Consider the following 20,579-nt stretch of genomic DNA (forward strand, 5'->3'; position numbering starts at 1 on the left):
CACTGTAAAGTATCTGATCCACTGAAAAACTATTTTGGGTTTTTCAGAAAACCCTGCAAAAATGGTTTAAAAATAAAAAAAAAGCAAAACCCACTATTGCTTCAGACTTATAAAACCCCACTGTATCAATGGAGCAAGAATGTTTCTCACAATCTCTGTTGTTTACAGCTATACAAGACCTGATGTGCTCACTTTGTTCTTTATAGGCAGAACATCTGAGTAACAGAAGAGTAGTTACAAGCTCTAGAATAGCAGCTGCCTGTAACTACCCAGCTGAAGCATGAGGAATAACAAATTTTGCCACTGCAGAGCACCACAAGAAAAAACCACAACCTGCCCAGCCATCCTGGATAATTATTTACCAGCCACAAGATATTCTGGTATTTCTGCATCAACACAAAGTAGGTCAGCCTTTTCCAAAATACACTCAGAGACTGCATCGTCTTTTTTAATCATACCAGCCAAGAAAGTAACATTTCATTTTAAAAAGCCTCTTGCCATCTAATGCAGAAACAACAACTTGCCAAGATCTATTTCAGCTTATGAAACTCCCTGAAGTACTCAAATATCAGGCCAATTATTTAACAGCATCCTCAGTGAGCTGCAGCCTGTAAGTGAATCTGTGTCACCTGGATCTCTGCAGCCCCATCACGAACCTGCCCAGGGAGACAAGGTGTTACCACACAAGGGCTGAACTGCCTTTTCTCCCCTCACATCATTCTAACAGTCAGCTGATTGCACATGCACTATTCATGAAGTTACACTTGTGAAGTTTAGCAGTTCCACACAGTCACAAAATTATAAGCAGGGCTAAGAATAAAGCTGGAATATTAACCAGGAAAACAGAAGTGCACTGCATGCCCGTGTCAGTGAGGAGCCTACACCAGCTGGGAGTGCTGTAAATGCTACTCACAAGGTTCTGGTGGGGGTGGCAGAGGTGGTGGTGGCTCTTCAGTGGCTGCAGCTGCTGCAGCATTTGCCTGTGCAGCCTCATTTGTCATTGACCTGGTGATTCTGCCCTTACGCCGCCCTTGGCTGTTGGCGGTTTTTCGGCCCCGAGGAGCTGCCTGTTCCCTCTCCTCTGTTTCCTCTGGTGCAGCTTCAGTTTTGTCCTTTTCTTTGGTATTTTCTCTGGGAATAGGTAAAATATAATTCAGTCACATTCAGAGAGCCATTGTGAGCAAATATTCCTGAATATCAACAGACACAAACAAAACTCCACAAACCCAAAGGATGCCTTTAGTGAAACAGAATTCACTTATTGCCCACAACTTCCAGCTGCCAGACAGTGACACAGATTTTGTCAACTTCAAAGAAAAGATGAATACTCCATGTGTGATAGAACATGAGAAAAGCCCAAATCAACAAGACATGGAAATTATTACATGTGCAAAATAATAATTCCATTACTTTTTCCACTGATCTCATTAGCTCAACAAGACAGAGAAATTTGTATGTCCAAAAAAAAAATTGTTTCATACACAAAAGGAATAGTTTTCAGTTCAGATTTCACTGGCAGGCTAATGCAAATCCTATTCTGATCTTTGCCAAAACCAGCAATCTAGGGTGAATTAATGCATTTCAGCACATACACACTTACTTAGATTCCTCCTTCTCATCCTTCTCCTCCTCATCTTTCTTTTCCTCCTCTTTTTTTTCTGATTTGTCTGATTTTTCCTCTTCTACTTTTTCTTCTACCTTTTCTTCTTGAGAAGGACGAGCAATCTGTTGCTGAAATGAAATAGGATTTAGATGAACATTTGATCACACAAAAGTGCAGCATCTTGTCCTCAGAGCAGCACAAAAACTGATGCTGCCTTACTTCCCACTTGGTAATATTTTAAGTTACTGGCACTGCACAGGGGTCAGCATAAGAACAGAATAACTCTGCTTTATATCATATAAATTCCATGGAAGTACAGGAGTTTTCTGCAGCATGAGTATGGAGGTGGTTGTGTACAATCACACACTGGCTGCTGTGTGTCCCACTAAAAATGAACAGCTGAATTTTAAAAGTGCTTAGGGAGGTTTGACCCGTGTAGTGAGAGGGTGTTTCTCCTCTCAAGTTTTATTTTTAACTTTGTGCATTTTATAGTGAAACATGATCTTACAACTGGGGAGCAGAAGGTCTTGTAGCATGAAAGTTATCAGCAACTCCAAGTGGCTTTGTCAGAACTGTCACTAATATTTAAAAAATATAATTGTTAAAAAATTGGGTTGGGAATTTTAGACTTACATTTCCAGTGAGTTTACAGAAAGAATTATTAAAAGAACTAACAAAAACTCTTTTCTCTGCTGAGATGACAGTTTTACAAGCACAGTGCTTGTCTCAGATACCCAGAGTACATTTGGCAATTCATGGAAACACAAGGACAGAGAACGACAAGACAAGGACAGAGAATTACAAGATTGCTGTTCTAGCACTTCATGAACTCAGATTTTACAGTCTACTAAAAAATTTCCCAAAATAGGCTTTTCTTTTTCACAGAGGAAGCAACCTCCCTATGAGTGCAGCAGCAGGTGTCACTGTTTCACTAACTAAACTGAGGCTCGAAATAGTCACAAACTGACTTGGTTTTGACATTTTATAATGTGAACTGGATCAGAAACCCTAAACACTAACCACTATCATCTTGCTGCAAATTATTAGCAATTAAGGTGCTGGTTATTGATTATGCAAAGACTTCCTTCAAGCAAGATGTCAGAGACGTGCTAAGATAAATTATTTCCACCTTGCTAGAGAGACTGACCTGAAAACAAGGAGTTAAAACTGCATTTAAAAAATTAAAGAAAATTATTTTGTATATAATCTATTGAGAAAATAGTTGTTGACAATCCTGTTCTTAATAGGACAAGTTAACATCACTTGGTTGGTTCTCTGTTACCCAGTAACTTTATTTAAGCTGCATAATCAATGCATAAACACAAACCTTGAAGGAGTCGAAGCCTCGGTCAGCGACGTTCCTGCACATTCATCTGCTGATCGAAACTTTTACTGTCCGCACAAGGGGATGGGCTTGAGCTCAGGGCACGGCTCAAAAGGGCAAAACCCACCCAGCAGCAACATCCCAGAGCTCCTTAGCAGAGGCTGCCTGACCCAGCAACGTGTTTATTCCAGGAAATGGTGTCATTCTGCCACTTAAGCTCCTGCAGCAGTGCTGCCCCTCTCACACAGCACCTTCTAATCTCCCCGGAGTCACCAGAGGTGATCCCCGTCACACACAGCCCTGAATTTCTGTCTGCTCACATCACTGCCTCCCACCTGCTGCCAGCCACACACCCTGCAGGGACACAGCCAGCGCTGAGTGCTGCTGGGCCACCACAGTCACTTAAAACTTCACTTAAAGAAACCTTCTTCCAATGAGTTGTTTAAGGAATTCTCTGTAATCATAGAATCACTGGGTGGTTTGGGTTTGAAGGGACCTTAAAGATCATCCAATTCCAAACCCCTGCCATGGGCAGGGACATCTCCCACCAGACCAGGCTGCTCCAAGTCCTGTCCTGAACATTTCCAGGGATAGGCAATTTAAAGCACCATACAGCCATGGCTTTCTCTCAATTCTATGTTAAAAACTTGCTCTACAATTGACAAGCTTTGGTTTAAGACACATTTGTTCAGTTGCCTCTGTGACACTAGAACAGTTCAGGCAGCATTTTATAAAAAGCCCTTTCTAGACCTATTTGAGGACAAACACACATCACAATTTTATTAGCCTTGCACCTCTTCACATCCTTGATCCAGGACTCAGTTTCTGTCATGTGGAACCCCCCACACTGAAACCTGAGCCAAGCTGTGCTCACTGCATTCTCTGAAGGACTTCAACGTCCTTACCATGATTAATATCTCCTCCACTGCAATATTCCACTTGCTTGCCTTCTAATTTACAAAAATATATGAACTATTAAGAGTTTAAGCTGAAGCACCTGTTATTGGCCTAAGCCCATCCTGGAGCACCTCATAAATCTTACATGACTTGTGTTTGCCAATCAGCAAGAAAGTTTCAAGTTGCTACTGAGAGATATGAAAAATATCAGCTTCAAACAAAGCTGGGGCACGGGAGGGGGAAGGGGTGAGCTGCTTTCTGCAACTGGAAGATAAAAGTTCTGGCAAGCCAGGCAGTTCAACCCTCTCAAGTTCTTTTTTACTAGCTGTTATAGATGTTGCTAATTAATCATTAATAAAATTATAAATACAAATTTTTTTTTTTGCACCATGTAGTTCTTTACTATTAACATGCTAACTGCAATACTTCTGAATTCAAACTTCCAGAAGTGGTACAATTTCCCTTTCAGAGTGCTGAGAGTATTTCCTTGAGCTGGCAAGTCCAGCTCAACCCTCTCCAGAGCTAAAATCCTGGCACTTTCTTGCATCCTTCCCAGAGCACACATGAAGCCTGGCCAGCCTTGCCAAAAGTTTAGGGATCTGCTGTAGCACTTAGAGTGGATCAACAACCAGCAATTACAGAGTACAATTCTGCTTCAATTCCAAGAGCAAGTAATCTGAGCTGAACAAACCTTCAGTGCTCCAGCTGATGTATTCAGTTACTCACATATAAACCAGCACTCACAGGAGCAGTCACAAAGTCAGGCAGAGCACCTTGAGCTGAGCTCACCAAGCAAATCCATGCCCTTGTGTCTAAAGCTGGAATTAAAATCTTTCTGGTCTATATACATTATCCAAGGTAAGCAAGCATTTATGGATAGAAAAGTCCATATAAATTTTGAATTCTAACATTTCCAATATTCTGAAATTTAACAATGTGGAAAAGACATTTAAATATACAGTAATGATTTTCTAAATATCTCAGAATCTCCAGTTCCACTGCACTAGGCTGAGCCAGTTCTGTCTCCTCACCCCTCAGAAGAGCACCCAGCAAAGGCACCCCTCAACATGTGACACTTCCATGGCCACACCAACCTCATCTTACAGTGGCACAGGGAGCTGAGCCACTCCAAATGGCAGCACTACCTCTGCCAAGTGTCCACAGAGACTGTCCACAGTTATTTCCATCTTCTTTTCATTTGCCACACACCCAGACTTTAACTGCAATCCTTCCCCAGCCACTACTCCAACAGCAATAACCCTTCCTATTAAAAAGGATTATAAGACTTAGAAATTCTAACAGAAGTCCTGGCAAAATTGAAATTATTTCCAGTGATTTCCCCCATCAGAGCAGAAGCTCTGTGAAATCCTGTGCACAATGACAATGCCCTTATCCTAAGCAATCCATCCTTTGTGGGGTACAGCCAAGGTGCTCTGCCATGACAGGACTCCCCTGGTGGAACACCAGCCCATCATTCCAAAGGTTTAAGTACAACAGCACCACAGAAGCACAAGCCCGTGGTCATTTCTACTGAACAGGATCCACTCCTCAGCTGAAGCTGTTTGCAACAATTTTATATTAAAAATATTCTTTTACTGGGACTCCTAGAGAACGCTCATTGTGTATTTCAGTGCAATATTTACTGGCTTGCAGAGCAGATTTGTGCAGCCCCAGAGTTTCAGGGGTATTTTTTTCAGGTTTCTCAATACCCACATTAACCCTGCTAGCCCAGCACATGTATTTATAAGCTTTTGCTACATAAAATGCTGTTATTTTCATCTCTGAAGACATCCAAAGGAACACTTCCTGAATCAGCAGAATTTTTTATTCACATGCATTAAATTGGTCTCTTCTGGCTCTGAAGTTCCACTTTGACTTTCAGCCTGACCACCAAATAAAGACCACTATTAATTTCTGCTTTTTGACAAACACTGACATTATGAACTGATTATATATTTTCCACTGCAAGTCACATGCTAAACCTAATTTCTCTTGGCTCCAACAGAGGATTTAGGGATGGATTCAACCTCAATATCTGTGGCAGACTCCTCAAAGAAAATGAAATGTCATATTAAACCAAGTAAGAAATGTGCAAAGGAAGAAGATATTTCAGAGAATTAAAACCAAAATAATCAACAACACCCTTGAGGTCAGGATCACTTAAATTTTAAAAGGGCAACAATATAATAAAGGAAAAACAATTATTTCCCCTCAATGGTTAAAATATGTTGCTATCTCAGATAATGAAACAGTTGTAAATATGAAGCAATAAAATAACAATACCCAAGTGATGAATAAATTCAATGTACCTGGTTTCTTCCTCTGCGTTTGCCATAATTCCTTCGCACAAGGGCTTTATAATTTTCATTTTTCTTGGTCAAATAATAATATAATACACAGTCAGGAACATTCTAAAGTGAAAAAAACAGGAGAAAGTAGGGTTTACTAATGAAAAGATTTTAGTTTTTAATTTCTCCAAACACTTAAAACTATTTAGCCCTCAGACTAAAGTAGAAAAGTTTCTATATATTATATATATCTATTATAATAGAATTTATTATTATATTGGAAAGTTAGGGATCTCATCCTATGTTTATATCAAAAAATGTCTTACCTTTCGTTCCAAGTAGGAAGCAATTAGACCAAAGTTCTTGGGATGTTGGACAAACCTTTAACAAATCAGAAATTATTTCAGTTTAACAACATAATCCATGATCCAACAAGCAAAAACCATCTTGCAAACAATCTGTTCCATCAGCAAGCCCTTCATTTACACAAATGAAATTTGCCTAAAAAGCCCAGTTTTCAGATTGTGCAAATTTAGAACTCAGCACTTAAAATGATAAAATGAAATTCCTTACCTACAGTTCTCATTTTAATCTTAGCACAGAACTAAAGTACTTTTGAGAAAATTTTGTATTTAAGGACTAAATGCATGTGAGCACACCCAGATGAAAAATAGTCTAAAACTTTTGCCATATTCATGATAGCCAATTAAGAACATTTTCAAATATTATTGCACAAAAGCTTCAGCATTCCTGATTTAGCTTTATGGGGTTGGGCATTTAACTGTTATTCTGTCATTTCAATGCAATAAAAAGAAAAGATAAGAAAGGCCATTACTTTTCCTTAAAAATCTCCTTCTCATGGTCTGTCCAGACATTCATGAACTGCCTGTCCTTATAAACCTTCATGGGATCCTCCATGAGCCCGTTCATGTTGATGAACTTCACCCTTCTCTGCTCTGCATCGAACATCATGGGAGGGATGACAGAGAGCTGCCGCATTTGCTTCTCATTATTCTGCAGAACAAAAGACAAAGTAAAGAACACCCAAAATGCTGCTACTGATGTTTACAGTTCTTGAATTACACAGCTCTTAAAGCTCCACGTTCACAGGCAGCTTGGAAGTTCTTTTTGTACACCACTCTTGCAGAAGTTGTCACTATTGCAATAAACGCTTATGGGCAGCTAAAGGAAATAGTGTCACAACTGGTGAAACACCAAAATGATGGAGGGGTTGAGAAAAGGAAGAGTTTTCACATGTTTGTTACAGCTGTTAAAAACTAGGTTGCAGCAAGCCTGCAATGAACAGCCACATGAGAAAAATCTAGGGCAGATACAATTAGAAAGCAAAACCCTCAAAAGAAAAGTGTTTGTAAGATCTGCTTCAAGCCACACTTCACACAGATTCTCTTAAAGAGAGAAGAACTTTCTCTTCTCAATGAAACAAACCCTCTACAAGACACCTTGCACTGCCAGTGAGAGGAGATCTATTGGCTGTGCTTCTACAGCAAAGCACAGGCACCAGGCTCACCTCCTGCTCAGAGAGCCCATCGATGATTTCTGAAATCTCGTGCTCACTTCTGGCAATGGTTGCTGAAAGGCCAGCCCCTCTTTGGCCAACTCTGAAACAGAAGGAAAAAGGATAAAGTGGAAATCACCTCTATCTGCAGCTTTTGTACACCACAACAACCTCCAAAATGCTTTATAATGCTGTTAGCAGTCTCCCAAATCAGCTAGGGCTGGTCTTTCTTAAGGAGAGTCAGAGCACAAACTCTGTCATGTCCTGCTTGGCTTTACAGAGAGTTTGCAAAGCTCAGCAGAAAGGGCACAAAAAAAGTGTCACCACCAATTCCACTGCAAAGTAGGTGCTGCAGATAAATGAATTTGCTTCTGCTGAGCATTCTGTTCATCATGGCACAGAAATTATCCCCTTAATTAGTACAACTGATACACCTTGAAAGAGCCTTTTTTGGTTTTTTAAGAAAACCACACTAAATCTGCTTTTTATCAATTTGGTCAAGGTACTAATACAGCACTGAGATTTGTTACAACAAAACAAAATTTTCCACCTGTGAATTGATGGGGAGAGCTGTAATTTGAAGAATTTTTCACCTTGTGATCTTTACCCTTAGGAACATCACAATAATATACTACAGCACCTGGGTCAAAAAGCATTTCAGAGGTAAAAATCACTACTAAATGGAGAGACAAAATACCTCCAAGATTTTACTGAATTCATCCATTTGCACAAAATCTGAGGAAAAAACCCTTCATTTTTACATGGCTTAGAGCACAGCTATAGACAGAAAGGCCATTATTTTACAGAATGTAAATATAATGCAAAGAGATGATCCCTCCCCTAATAGTTTACAATGACCAAGACATAAAATATTCTTGAAGTGAAACTTCTTATGTATGAGTGCTGTTCCCATCCTAACAGTTTACTTTCTTTTCTTGATTCCAAAAAATCTCGCAGCCTTCACAGTGTATAGCCAACTCTCTGCTTTCCCCATGTTTTATGACAAAAAGGTGATGTAGACAGATGGTTACAAGAGATGAGATTAAATCTTTATGGGGCTTGAACTCTCAAAGGTGTATTGAAATGATTTCAAACATCAGATAAACAGATTTCAACACAACTGAATCAAACTTGACCTAATTCTAATTTAAATCCTATCTCTCTACCTACAGCACTGCAAGGTGAACTCTCAAGTGAAGTGCATTTCATTCCTTTTAAGATTCCTTGTAGTTTCCATCTTACAAATGTCTGATAGATTAAAATTAAATAATAGGTCCTTAATTGTCACACCTTGAATATTTTAAAATGCAAAACTGTCTGGAATAAAATTACCTGGCAAGTACAATAAAAGATCAGTCAAACTGTTAATTAAGAAGATAAATGGTTTTTAAGTGTGGAGGCTAATGAATACAGGGATTATGAAACAGAGGAGTAACACAGACAGTGATAGAAAAATATCAGTGTAAATTGGGGTGTGTGCCCAAAATGAGCAGGCTCATGGGAAGCTGATGCTTCAGCTGCCTTCAGAACTCCACAAAACTCTTTTTGAGCAGCTTAATTAACTCTCCTCATCTCACTGACACCACAACCTAAGCAGCCTCTGCTAACTGGCCCTTTCCTGTGTTCCTATTGGAAAATATGGGGTTTGACAGCAGATGTGAAAAGGGACATGGGAAAGGAGCCCTGTGGCCATCACCACAGCCTGAGAGACACCAAGGGATGAGGCTGGCACTGCAGGGGAGGGACAGCAAAGGGGACATTTGTGACAGTGGACAGATAAAGTCATGGAGATCCTTAGCATGGGAAGGGAAACTTGAGCTCAATGCCATGGAAACACAGTGAACAAAGGGAAGAACATTTCACTTTATACTCCGTGACACAAAGCAATAAAGTCATTAATATAAAACTTAACCATTAAAATTAACTAATTTTATTATAAACAATTGTAAAACTTAAGGCTGAAGAGATATTTTGCAGGAATATTTCAAATCTCCAGGAATACCTTTGGAATCTTTCTTGCTGTTCTCTCTGCTTCCTGATTTCTGGGAATTGTTTCTCATAGTACTCCCGTGTTTTGCTCTCCTTGGCTTTCCTGCGTGGATTATTTTCTATCCTGTCCACTTTCTTCTCCCATGCCTCCATCAGCTGATCATAACGTTGGCAGATTTTCTGTTCCTGTTAAATTCCAAAAGCAAACCTTGAACTAGGCAAAATACACCAAATGATCAGTACCTGTCCCATGGGCAGGCTCCTGGACTGCACAGATTTTTCCTGCTCCAGTCCCTTCCATGCTGAAGGTGACTTACACCAAATTTCCAGCACAGAGAAGGTGAGGAAGTGGATACAAAAATGGAGATTTTTAATACACCATTTCTCTGCTTTACACATCCTAGTGGTATTTGGTAATTGTCATTACTGCCTTCCAGAAATATCCCACACTTGTTTTAGCTCAAGGTCTTATTTTTCTAATTAATATATTTGCAAATGTAAAACAAGGTTCCAGACAGAAAACCAGGCACATGCTCCTTTTAGAAAACCATGGTGCTCTCACCCGTTGTTTTCTTGCATGGTTCCTTCTTTTAAAGAATAGGATCAGCTTTTTCCTCATCACCTGGTTTCTGGAGAACAAAATTAGGGGAAAAAAGTGAACTACATAAGAATCAAGCATTTCAAAACTACTCAACAAAACCCATCTCAATTCCAGATGTCACATCTTTATTATGAATAACAGTTTCGGGGTAAAAAATAGGAAAAATTCTCAATGAAGTTGAAATACCAAAATCACCTAATACTGTATTATTTCAGAGAGGAGATTCTTGAAGATGGCTGGAATAAGCAATTGAGACACAAAAGGTTCCAACTTCAAGGCAGGTGCTCTCCTTAACCACAGGAGAGATAATATGTTAAAATGAAAAAAAATTGGTTTAAGCTATTTTGCTTTTATGGGGGAAAAAGCCTTTGCAATTCAGCCCTAAAGCTAAATTTTCCAATATATTATTCAAGAAATAAGTTCTTTGGAAGTGCTATACAAATCTATTTGATAAAGTGGAGCAAGAATTGCTTTTTTTAAGAGAAGTTTTTAAAGGACAGCCAACTTAATGTTTATTATTTATTTTTGTCTTTAAATGAAGATGGAAAGCCAGAGCTTCCCTCTGCCTTCAGCACATATAATGCACACCTTGCAGAACTGTTTTACAACAAAGAAATCAGAAAGTCACATGGACTGGAAGCTTTTAATTATGGTTTAAACTCACACATCCTATAGCAATGAAAAATGTCAGGGAATGTTCAAGTCCAGATCCCCTGATGGGACAATGAGAGGGAATTAAAGCACTCACGTTTTGATGTTTTCATGGTAGACCTTGGTGTCTGAGGGTTGGTTGTAAAGTGGCTGCAATTTGGGATGAGAAAGGAACACTTAGCACTTGGCAATGCATGGAACTGTAAATGTGTATGCACCACATTTAACAATATTTTAGTATTCTGAGAACAGTGCACTCAATCTGAGATGCAGCAGAGCTGAAGGGACTACAAGATATTCAGCACAAAGCACAAATTTCATTACTTAAAATTGTATTATAACTACTTTTGTATATAATAGTACTTCATTTCTTCATACTTCAAACTGTTCTCTCAAATAGATTAAAATGTACTTTAAAAATCACACTTACATGGCAAATGAACTCACTCAAGCCCCATCTCACAGTGCATTCAGACACACATTTCTTCTACACATACAGAACCACAGCTGCTCAGCACAACCAAATTAGAGCAACTGGCAACACAGAAAATAGTACAAAAGGAAAAAAAACAGAATTCCACAACTTACCAATTCAACTTTTGGACCAAGACCTTCAAAAATCTTGTGAGCTTCTTCTGCTTTTTTCTGCAAATAAGATTTTTTTGGTATAGTCTGAGTAAATCCTCTGAAGTTCATGTCAAATGTGGATCTGAACTCTGTGTTCTCTGCTAAACCCCTGCCTGAACACACAAGATCCTTCTTAACCTACTTCTGCAATGTTGCCTCAGCAAATAAAGAAACCTGTACCTGAATTGTTTGGTAGTGACTCTGATCTCCCAGTCTGGAAGCTGATAGAGCATAAAAGCAGAAACTGACCTCTGCAGTTCAAACAAACTGTGCGTTTCATAGTACAGCAAATAATTATAAAAAGGAATAAAGGTGTCCAGTAAAATAAAATACACTTAGTTTTGAAAAATGGAATGAAGAGACTAAAATTCTCCAATTGCCAAATCAGGGAGTGTGAATCCATGAGTACATAAACACACTAAGTGTGTCAAAGGTCCTTCATTCAAACCAAGTGAAAACCACAAAATAATTCTGACCCCTCCTTTCATGCTTGAATGCTTGGGATACAGTTGTACTGTACAAAATCTAGCATTGTTTTGCAGGGGAATTTTAATTCCTAAAAAAAAACCCCAATCTATTGTAATAGAAGTTAGCTGTTCCTCTAAACTACAGAACAAAATTGGGAAATTAAACAAACATATAGCACTCTCACAGAAGATCACGATACTTTCAAAACCCCCAGATATCTGAGTCCCTAATCTCAAACTACCATGGGAAAAAAAAGGCAGGAAGCATTTTTGCTGTTACTGTTGGCAATATTACTGAGCTCCTGAACTTTTCTCACCACTTAAACAACACAAGCTCATAATTCACCAACATATTACTACTTAAGATTTGGATAAATGAACAGATATGAAGTGCCAGAAGTCAGAGTTTATAAAGAAGGCACAAAATCCTACAACATATGCAGTTTTTTCTCTTCAGCTCATTTAAAAGTAGAGTCTTCAGCCAAGTTTGTCAGCTCATGTGAGGAATTCAAGATGAATTTCTGAGGCATTTTTCAAATCACACACTTAAGAGGATATATATGTGTGGATATATAAGAGGATAGATAATTCATGCATCTCAGCACAAGGATGAGACCCAAGGAAGATCAAAGGAAGATTCCCATGCTCAAGAATAAAAATGTCATTAAAATGTCTTTCATTTAAAGAAGCTAACAAATAGCAAAAGAGGGGTGGGTAAATCAGTAAAACAGATAGATTTGCTCCATGGAAGTGCATGAACACCTAATGAATGTGAGCTCAGAGGCAGAGGGAGGCCTGGGTGAGGGGCAGGGACTCACCCGGTTCTCATCGTAAATGATCTGGACGATGCTGCGGTGCTTCTGCTCCACGGGCGGAGGGGACACCGGCCGCTCCGGCTCCGGAGGCTTCGCAGCTTCCTCTTCAAGTTGTTGCTAAGAGACCAAAGAAAGAAAATCAGCCATCCATGCTCCCCCCACCAGTAATTAGTCACCAGAGATAAAATACGCAGCTGATCAGTCAGCACTGCCTCTTGTGTTGTTTTGCGCTGACAAGGAATGAATGAAATGGTTTTAATGCCCTCAGGGACAATAATAAGACTATTTTTTGTTCTATTGGTAACTCAAATTACCTGTGCACAAGACTCACCTGCCTTGAATCAGACTTGTTTCAGCTTGACAGTTAAAGCCACTGTCACTTTGTAATTTATCATTATTTAACTTTAAACAAAAGTATCAACTTTGGAGAACAGTTACATTAGAGCCACCTTCTCACAGTGGAAATAAACCACAGAGCTGCCTTTCTGGACTGTAGATGTTCAAGTGTCACCATAACTGCTGTCTTATGGCTTCAAAAGGTACAAAAGTCCTTCTAACACGCCACAGAGAACATCATTCTGAAGGTACTTCACAGCAAAAATAAACCACTCCACATGCATTAAAGTTCCAAGATTGTTACAATACCAAACAAGCAAACAAAAAAACCAAAAGCAAAAAACCCACCCTGTACTCCTTTCCTAGCTAACTACTACCTTCCCTACTAAATCTACTGCTGTGATTTACTTTCACATCAAATAAATATGGTTCAGTGACATCTTCATTTTTAAAATATCCTTCACCTGTGCCTGCCACAAATATACAGCAAAGAACTTCTGACACCAGGGATCCATCCTGCTTTACAGTCCTGGTTAGAATCTGCTACATTGCTGGGCAAGAATTCCCTAAAATTTTAGCAGAATGCCCTAAGACTTGGGCTCAGTTATTTCAACATCAACTTTGTAGTTTTTTTAAATCAAATCACAGACAAATGTGCACAAATGACCCTTCAGAGATGAGTTGCACAGCACTTGCTGATTTTGTGGAAAAGTGCACAGAGAGATAAGCATCATTACCACACAGGTACTCAGCAACATCCTTTTTTGTTTTTCTGCTGGAGGTCACTTTACAGCTCATTAAAATTCAGACATAATTAAACACTTCCAGACCATAAATTGTCTGTTTGTTATCCTGGACCTACAAGTTAACAAATCCTACAAAGTAATTCTCATTTCCTCCAGAGTTCCAACTAGAAGAGTAAAGCTGGCACTTTTTCTATCTGGATCTTTGAAAGTCAGAAAAGGAAAAGGAAAAGGACTTTGCTTTTGTCAATGACTAACAGATGCCTCGATTGAAGGGTGGGTTTACTTGGCCACAACAGCTCCTGGGAAAGCAACAACTTCTGCCAGCAAACACTTCCTTTGCTTCCAGTGGCTGAAGTGCAGATCTCTGATGCAAAGCATGGCCAGGGCCATGCAAAAACAAAGTGATATTTCCTTTTTATTTCTCTGCTCTCTGTGTTTGTTTGCACCTCTCCTACTGCACTTTCCCCCAAGGCTGGCCTTAGCTCCAGATGTGAGGATCTCTTGCCCTTAGGAAAGCAGATGATCCAGGGGCTTTTGTACAAGCTCTGGTTTTGGAGATGCATGCAAGAGATTCTCCCCTTGCACAGACTGCAAAAGAAGAAAGATGATCCTCCCCTCAGCCAGCAGGCAGCTCTGAAGCTGGAATTACAGTCACAGTGCCCTTGTTTCACAGCAGTTTCAAATATAAACCCATCTACTGCTGCTCTTCCTACGTGGCTTTCTCCTGCTTTCAAAAATGTTTAGAACTGTGTGGCATCCAACTTATTTAAAACAAAATCACACATATAACCCTTCCTTTCAACTTCTTCATCTGATTCATGTAACCAAAAAATTCACCATCACCAAATGAGGTTTTTCCACACCTCTCACTGGCAGAAAACAAGAGCAGTGCCTGCTGTGCTTACTTGCTTTTTCTTCAGTTTCAGGATCTGCTGCTCCACTTTGGCGATTTCGCGATCTACGCGGTCCATGCTCTGGATCAATTCTTCCTTTGACAGCTTGGAAGGTGAAGCATTTTGGTCCTCCCCACAAGGCTGACCAGAAATTGGAGAAGATGGTCCCTCATGCTTTCCTCCAAAAGCTGGGTCCTTCCATGGGGACAGGAGATGAGGGGAGATAGAGAGGAAATCAGTCATAACTTGGGAATGAGTGCCCAGTAACCAAACATCCAGGAATTAGCAACAATTTCCAATTATCTATATCTCTGTTGAGAGATCAGTTAAAGTTTTCATAATGCTCTAAATCTTTTATGATACTGTAATTTCAAAGTTAGGGGTTTTTTTAAAACACCATACTGCAATATTTACCTTGAAGGCAAAATAAGACCCAAACACCTTCCTTTTAAAATATATCTCCATAATGTGAACAGTAACTTTGATTTTTAAAGGGAGGGTTACTTGAGAGCCACACCTCCATACTCTGCACCTATACTGAGGAGAATATTCTTGAAGATAATCATGGCCAGTCTTATAAAGCACATGTGGAGTTAGTTGTGGTTATAAATGTGAAGTTCTCTTGAATTTAGCTCTAATATTCAATATCTAAAATAGAAAATACCCATCCCAAACTAGATTGTCCTAGATTTAGCCAAAATGAGACAGTCACCAGTATAATTAGTGTTATGTAAATAAGCAGATTCATTTCAAATGCTTAGAAGGGAAAAGGGGGTGGAAGGAAGTACTTTGACTATTCAGTCCCATGTTAATTACAGGAAAAAATGGACTTGCATGGATTTGCCAGCAGCTTTCAGCTGAAAAGCAGAAATATTTCATGCACTATGCTACAATCATTTTACAACTGAGGTTTGAGTGACTTAAGAGAGTAGTGGCAACTCAGAATTCCAGTCTATTTACTGTGTTTGAGTCAGACTGTGTAAGAGAGTAACACTGACTCATGATCACAGCTTCTGATAATGTGTAAATTTTTGGGATTAAAGAAAAAACCTAAACAAACAAAAAAATTATCTAACAGAAGAAGTCTGATTAGCAACACAGAAAGTTAGACCTGCAGCACTGTGACAGCAAATGGCTTTACCTTCTTAATATCTGCAGACCTCAACCCTTCCTGCAGAGGATGCACTAAAGGCAAGACAGTGGCTGCACTGACACGCTGGAAATGGGAATCAGACACTTGCTCAAGACGTGGTCGCTTGGACTCCAGAGAATCATGATCAGTCTGAGATGGACCTGGATGGAACTGCTGTTCATATCCAGTTCTCCTTTCCTGAGGCCTAAACAGAAGAGATTAACTGTTAAAATATACATTTTTGATATGAGAAGAATCTTCAATGCTTTTTAATTTTAAAGGAGATGTCATTTGATGAAGCTCCTTCTAAACAGTGAAGCAGATAAATGTTTTTAAATTACTTCAAAAATACAACAGTTAAAATTCATTGGAAAATAGGAAGTGAACTTGAATCTCAAATTGAAGGCACTCCTATCATTAAACAACCTTAAAGAAACTCAGCTCTGCCACAAGGATATTGTTCAAATCAAAGATCTGATTCAAAGTATAAACCCACCAAAAATCCATGAGAAAAACACAGAACTATATTTCACTGAAGATTGCCACAACAGCTCCATTATTGAATTTTTGCAGCCAAATAATTTTTAAATATACACAGAACACTTGAGATGAGCCATGAGTCTGTTTGGAACTTGATCTCAACTAAAATGCTGCTCTGTGACAGAAGCAGTCATTGATTCAATCCATGAGTCATTTAAAGATTCCTCCTTCTCAGAAAAATGTCCAACAGTTATCACTTGGTGCTCCCAGAGCAGTGCACAGGATGCCCATAAAAGACTCTCATATGCTTCAACATCTTCCTATGAAGTGCCACTGAAGAGATGACAGCAGCAGTTTCCTGCAGTTTGCCAGAGCTACCAAATAAGCTTTTACAAATTTACAGTCTGGGGGGGTGTGATTTACGACTGCTATAAACTCAATTTTGAGAACTCTAAAAGCTGCTGTGATTCTCAGCACTAAAACAGAGCCTTACTGACATTTTGCTGACACGAGATGAAGGCAATATGGGAGCCCCAGATTTCACTATCATCAAGTTATTTCTGGGAATATCCTAATGAGATTTTAAGCCAGACCAGTATTTACATAACATTCATCATGGGTATTTGTTCAGAAGCAGATCGGTCAGTTACAGCCAAAATAAACCTCCAGCAGTAATCCTGCATGTAAAGTTGCTCCTAGCAGATATACTCACTAAGAGTCCAAGGCAAAAGAAGGTTTGTACAAGCAGTAAGTGCAAGAAAATAAGAGGTTGTTACAGGCCCTAACACTTACCTATGACTGTACAACAGCAGCCTAACACACTAAAGAATTGAGGGCATAAATAATATTTTAATCTCTTCCCTAAAGAGAAGCATGTTCCTGCTAATTTACTACAATCCAGTTAATATTATTCTGATCTGCAGTGGGATTTTAATCTTTGAATTTGATGTTCAGAGATTATTCAGTAGTCTTCAAATGAATGCTTGACATCGAAAACCTTCAGACAATGAAGTCTGAAGTAGCACAGCAGTACAGCAATGATGATGCACACTGATCATCCCTCAGCATCCCCCATGCACTGACCCGTTTCACTGGGAAGGAAGATATTGGCAAAGTGAAAGTAAACTCCAGCATCTGATTCCCTGCTGCTGCCCACTCTGTGTCCTCAGGTAACCCCAGAGCAGCTGCAGGGATGAGATTGGAGCTCCCACCCTTCCAGATCAGCCTCCTCACCTGTCAGAGCCCGGGTGGAACTCGGAGAGCAGCGAGGGCCGGCGCCGGAGCTGCTGCTGCTGCTGCTGCTGCTGCAGGAGCTGCGTGGCCTGGCTGACCTCCAGGTGAGAGGAGCGATAGTCGGGAACGGCAAATTCCTGAGGGGAACACCTCTGCTGTTAGCAGGAACAAAGGCATCCACTGACCATGATCGTTTCCAAAGATATTGAATACAGAGTGACTCCAGATTGAGAAAGGCTTATTCCGGCTCACAAAATGTTTGCGAATGGCAGTTCTGAGGTTTAAATAAACTTTAAAGAGACTAAATATTTATACTGGGAATTCCACCTCATTTATTAGCAACTTCTAACAAAACACGGATGAGTCAGCAGCAAGCAGATGAATGGCCTTTCAAAAACATCCTTTAAAATCAGTCTTGCACATCCAACTGCAAAGTGGTAAAATGAGAGCAACCTCGAGGCAATTTCTTTTGTTACCACCTCAAGACATTTTTATATCAGACATTATTAATCAGGACTAAGAGTCACACAAGATGCATCTTCCAATTGCTACAATTTACAAGCAAAATGAAGAACAAGATTATTTATTTGTATTTTTGTATGATCAACTACTTGCTTTTAAAAATTATATGCAGCTGGCACTGACTGAAGAGAAGCTCTACAAGACATGTAATAGATCATTACCCATGAGATGCAGTTTTCATAAATTATCTAAAAATAAACACAGAGCAAACAAAAAAGCTTCAGTTTTTGAATTTCTTTTTGATAACATGGAAGGAGAAGAAAGTATCATCCAAAGTATCTGCAGCAAGAGGAGAATGTAATGAAAATGAGGGAAACCTGAACTGTTGTAAAGCCAACAGCTGGTCCTGCACAGCACAGAGCACAGGATGGCAGAATAAAAGCTTGGCAGAAATGAGCAAGTTGGATATCCTTAGAAATCCTTCACTCCCATTCTGGCCAGCAGAACTCAGCAGGCAGCACTGGTACAGCTACTTCAGAAAAAAATCAGTGTAACACAAGTTTTTACACATTCTCCACCTTGCACAGAATTTTGACAAGTACCACACTCAACTTACAGAGATTCTCTATATTGCCCAATACTGCAACAGAAGCTTAGGGACAGAACTCTTGCTGAATTTATTCAAACCATGAGAAAGCAACGATAAAACCAGGATGTTTCTATTAATAAATGGTAAGGAGGGCAGAGTAAAACAGCAGAAGCCACCCCACCAGTGTTTAACAGAGCAACTCTCCAACAGGGCCCACTGATGTGTTTTCAGATGTGAAGGAGTTGTGTTATCTCGGTTTAAGAAGCAGAATGAATCCCTTTCAGGCAGGGCAAGCCCTTGGAGAGCAGGCTGGCTGCAGCCCAGCCCGGTGTCCTTACCTGCTGGTGGCGGCTGCTGGGGAAGGTGTACTGCACAGAGTGGGGCGGGTACCGGCTCTGCTCCGTGCTGAAAGCTCCTTGGTTCGGAGGGTAGCCTGAACTTGACATTATCAGGGAAGGAGTCTCCACAAAGCTGCGAGATCAAGACCAGCAAGCAATCATGTTTCTAGGAAACCGCCTAAAGGGAAAAAGATCGCTGATAAGCACTGAAGTACCAGATGTACTCACAATACATTACAGCCATAGTCACCTAAGCAAAACAACCATTACCAGTAAAAGCTTTTTCCTGATGTATTTATTTAATAGGTTACTCCAGTCTGAAACATGTTAACGGGTCCTAAATGGGCTCAAAATGAGACGTGTCAGCATTGTCTACACAAAGATTTGAGGATTATATTGTCGGAATACATCCTTTTAGCAGTTGACTTCGAATTTGATAAGAAAAGTAGGTCACTTTAAATAAATTTTAAAGAGCTTATAAGTCTATAGCTGGATTCTGCATTTACAGTAAATTTCTTTAGCACAACATAAAGTTCACTTTTGTTTCTTCTACAAAGTTTTTGGGTTCCATGAAGTGTTGGTGACTTTCAGATCCAGGTAGTCTTAGGGCTGCACTCAGTGTCACCTACAGTCCACTAAATCCCAGGCCCTGAATGCCATCACCAACCATCCAACAGCAGCTTAACTCAAGCAGTCAGGAAAAAAGGCACTCACAAAGCAGAACACCAGCTCTGCTTCAAATGCCAGCATAGTTTGGCTCCTACAGGATGCCAAAAACTGAATATTACTACAAAGCCTGAAAACAATCCTGCTTAGTTGACAATCAATGGCTACTTTGCCTCTGCTGCATTCTCCAGCTGCAGATGGAGAGCAAACACTGATTGGGGAAAGATTTTAAATACTGCAGCAATCCAGACAAGTTCCCTAGCAAAGTCTGAGCATGCCTGAGGCTGGCTATAGCTCCAGCTGCTGAAAATCCAAATAAACTGATTCAATCCTGCTCCCCCATCAGTGTCTTGAGTAGGTAAATTATGGCTCTAAGCAAAAAAGTAGGACATAAATATATTTTAAACAGAAAAGATTTTTCTCTGATAGTTCAAAAGATGCAATTCCAGGAACCTGTGCATTAAATCCAGAATTCTATCAGATGTGGAGCAAATTCTCAACCTGTTGCCCTGAACCAGCAGACACATCAGACCTTCAAATAAACTGTTGATCTCTGCCTCAGTGGCTGCATTTCACAGCACATTAATCCACAGCATTTCACAGACATCACCTATAAACTGCATTTTCCATTATCAGTCAATAGGCAAAACCAGCTCAGCAAAGAGCAAGCTATACAAACAGATCTTAAAGTATATCTGTAATATTTTATCATTTCTGTTCTGGTCAGGAAATTTTTCCTCCTTAACTCTCCATCAAACAAAGCTTTACATGTTGGACTACCAAAATAATTAGACAAATTTACATTTACCTCTTAAACCTGATTTCAGCTATCTTCTTTGAAAAATCAAAGAAGAAGACAACAGTTACTCTTTCAAAGCAATACTACAGATCACTAGTAGTGTGCTTTATAGTACACTATGGTGGCT

At 39.7% G+C, this 20,579-nt stretch overlaps 1 protein-coding gene across 2 annotated transcripts in view; it reads right to left on the reverse strand.

Moving 5' to 3' along the window:
• NCOR1 (nuclear receptor corepressor 1) overlaps positions 1 to 20,579 on the reverse strand; it is a 44,797-nt gene that overhangs the window by 23,455 nt on the left and 763 nt on the right. The window contains exons 2-16 of one of the 2 annotated variants that reach the window (XM_059487047.1): positions 18,988 to 19,165; positions 17,599 to 17,735; positions 15,895 to 16,090; positions 14,766 to 14,948; positions 12,782 to 12,895; positions 11,458 to 11,514; positions 10,967 to 11,019; positions 10,180 to 10,246; positions 9,631 to 9,803; positions 7,641 to 7,731; positions 6,948 to 7,126; positions 6,439 to 6,493; positions 6,134 to 6,235; positions 1,601 to 1,731; positions 914 to 1,131 (exon numbers count right to left, since the gene is read on the reverse strand). In XM_059487047.1, the coding sequence (XP_059343030.1) occupies positions 914 to 1,131; positions 1,601 to 1,731; positions 6,134 to 6,235; positions 6,439 to 6,493; positions 6,948 to 7,126; positions 7,641 to 7,731; positions 9,631 to 9,803; positions 10,180 to 10,246; positions 10,967 to 11,019; positions 11,458 to 11,514; positions 12,782 to 12,895; positions 14,766 to 14,948; positions 15,895 to 16,090; positions 17,599 to 17,735; positions 18,988 to 19,095 (1,864 nt within the window). In that variant the 5' untranslated portion in view covers positions 19,096 to 19,165. Of the gene's footprint in view, positions 1 to 913; positions 1,132 to 1,600; positions 1,732 to 2,930; positions 3,404 to 6,133; positions 6,236 to 6,438; positions 6,494 to 6,947; positions 7,127 to 7,640; positions 7,732 to 9,630; positions 9,804 to 10,179; positions 10,247 to 10,966; positions 11,020 to 11,457; positions 11,515 to 12,781; positions 12,896 to 14,765; positions 14,949 to 15,894; positions 16,091 to 17,598; positions 17,736 to 18,987; positions 19,166 to 20,579 lie in introns of those variants that run through there. The other variant, XM_059487048.1, reaches the window with a different exon arrangement.

Source organism: Ammospiza nelsoni, chromosome 21 (assembly GCF_027579445.1).
Source record: "Ammospiza nelsoni isolate bAmmNel1 chromosome 21, bAmmNel1.pri, whole genome shotgun sequence".
Classification (NCBI taxonomy): domain Eukaryota; kingdom Metazoa; phylum Chordata; class Aves; order Passeriformes; family Passerellidae; genus Ammospiza; species Ammospiza nelsoni.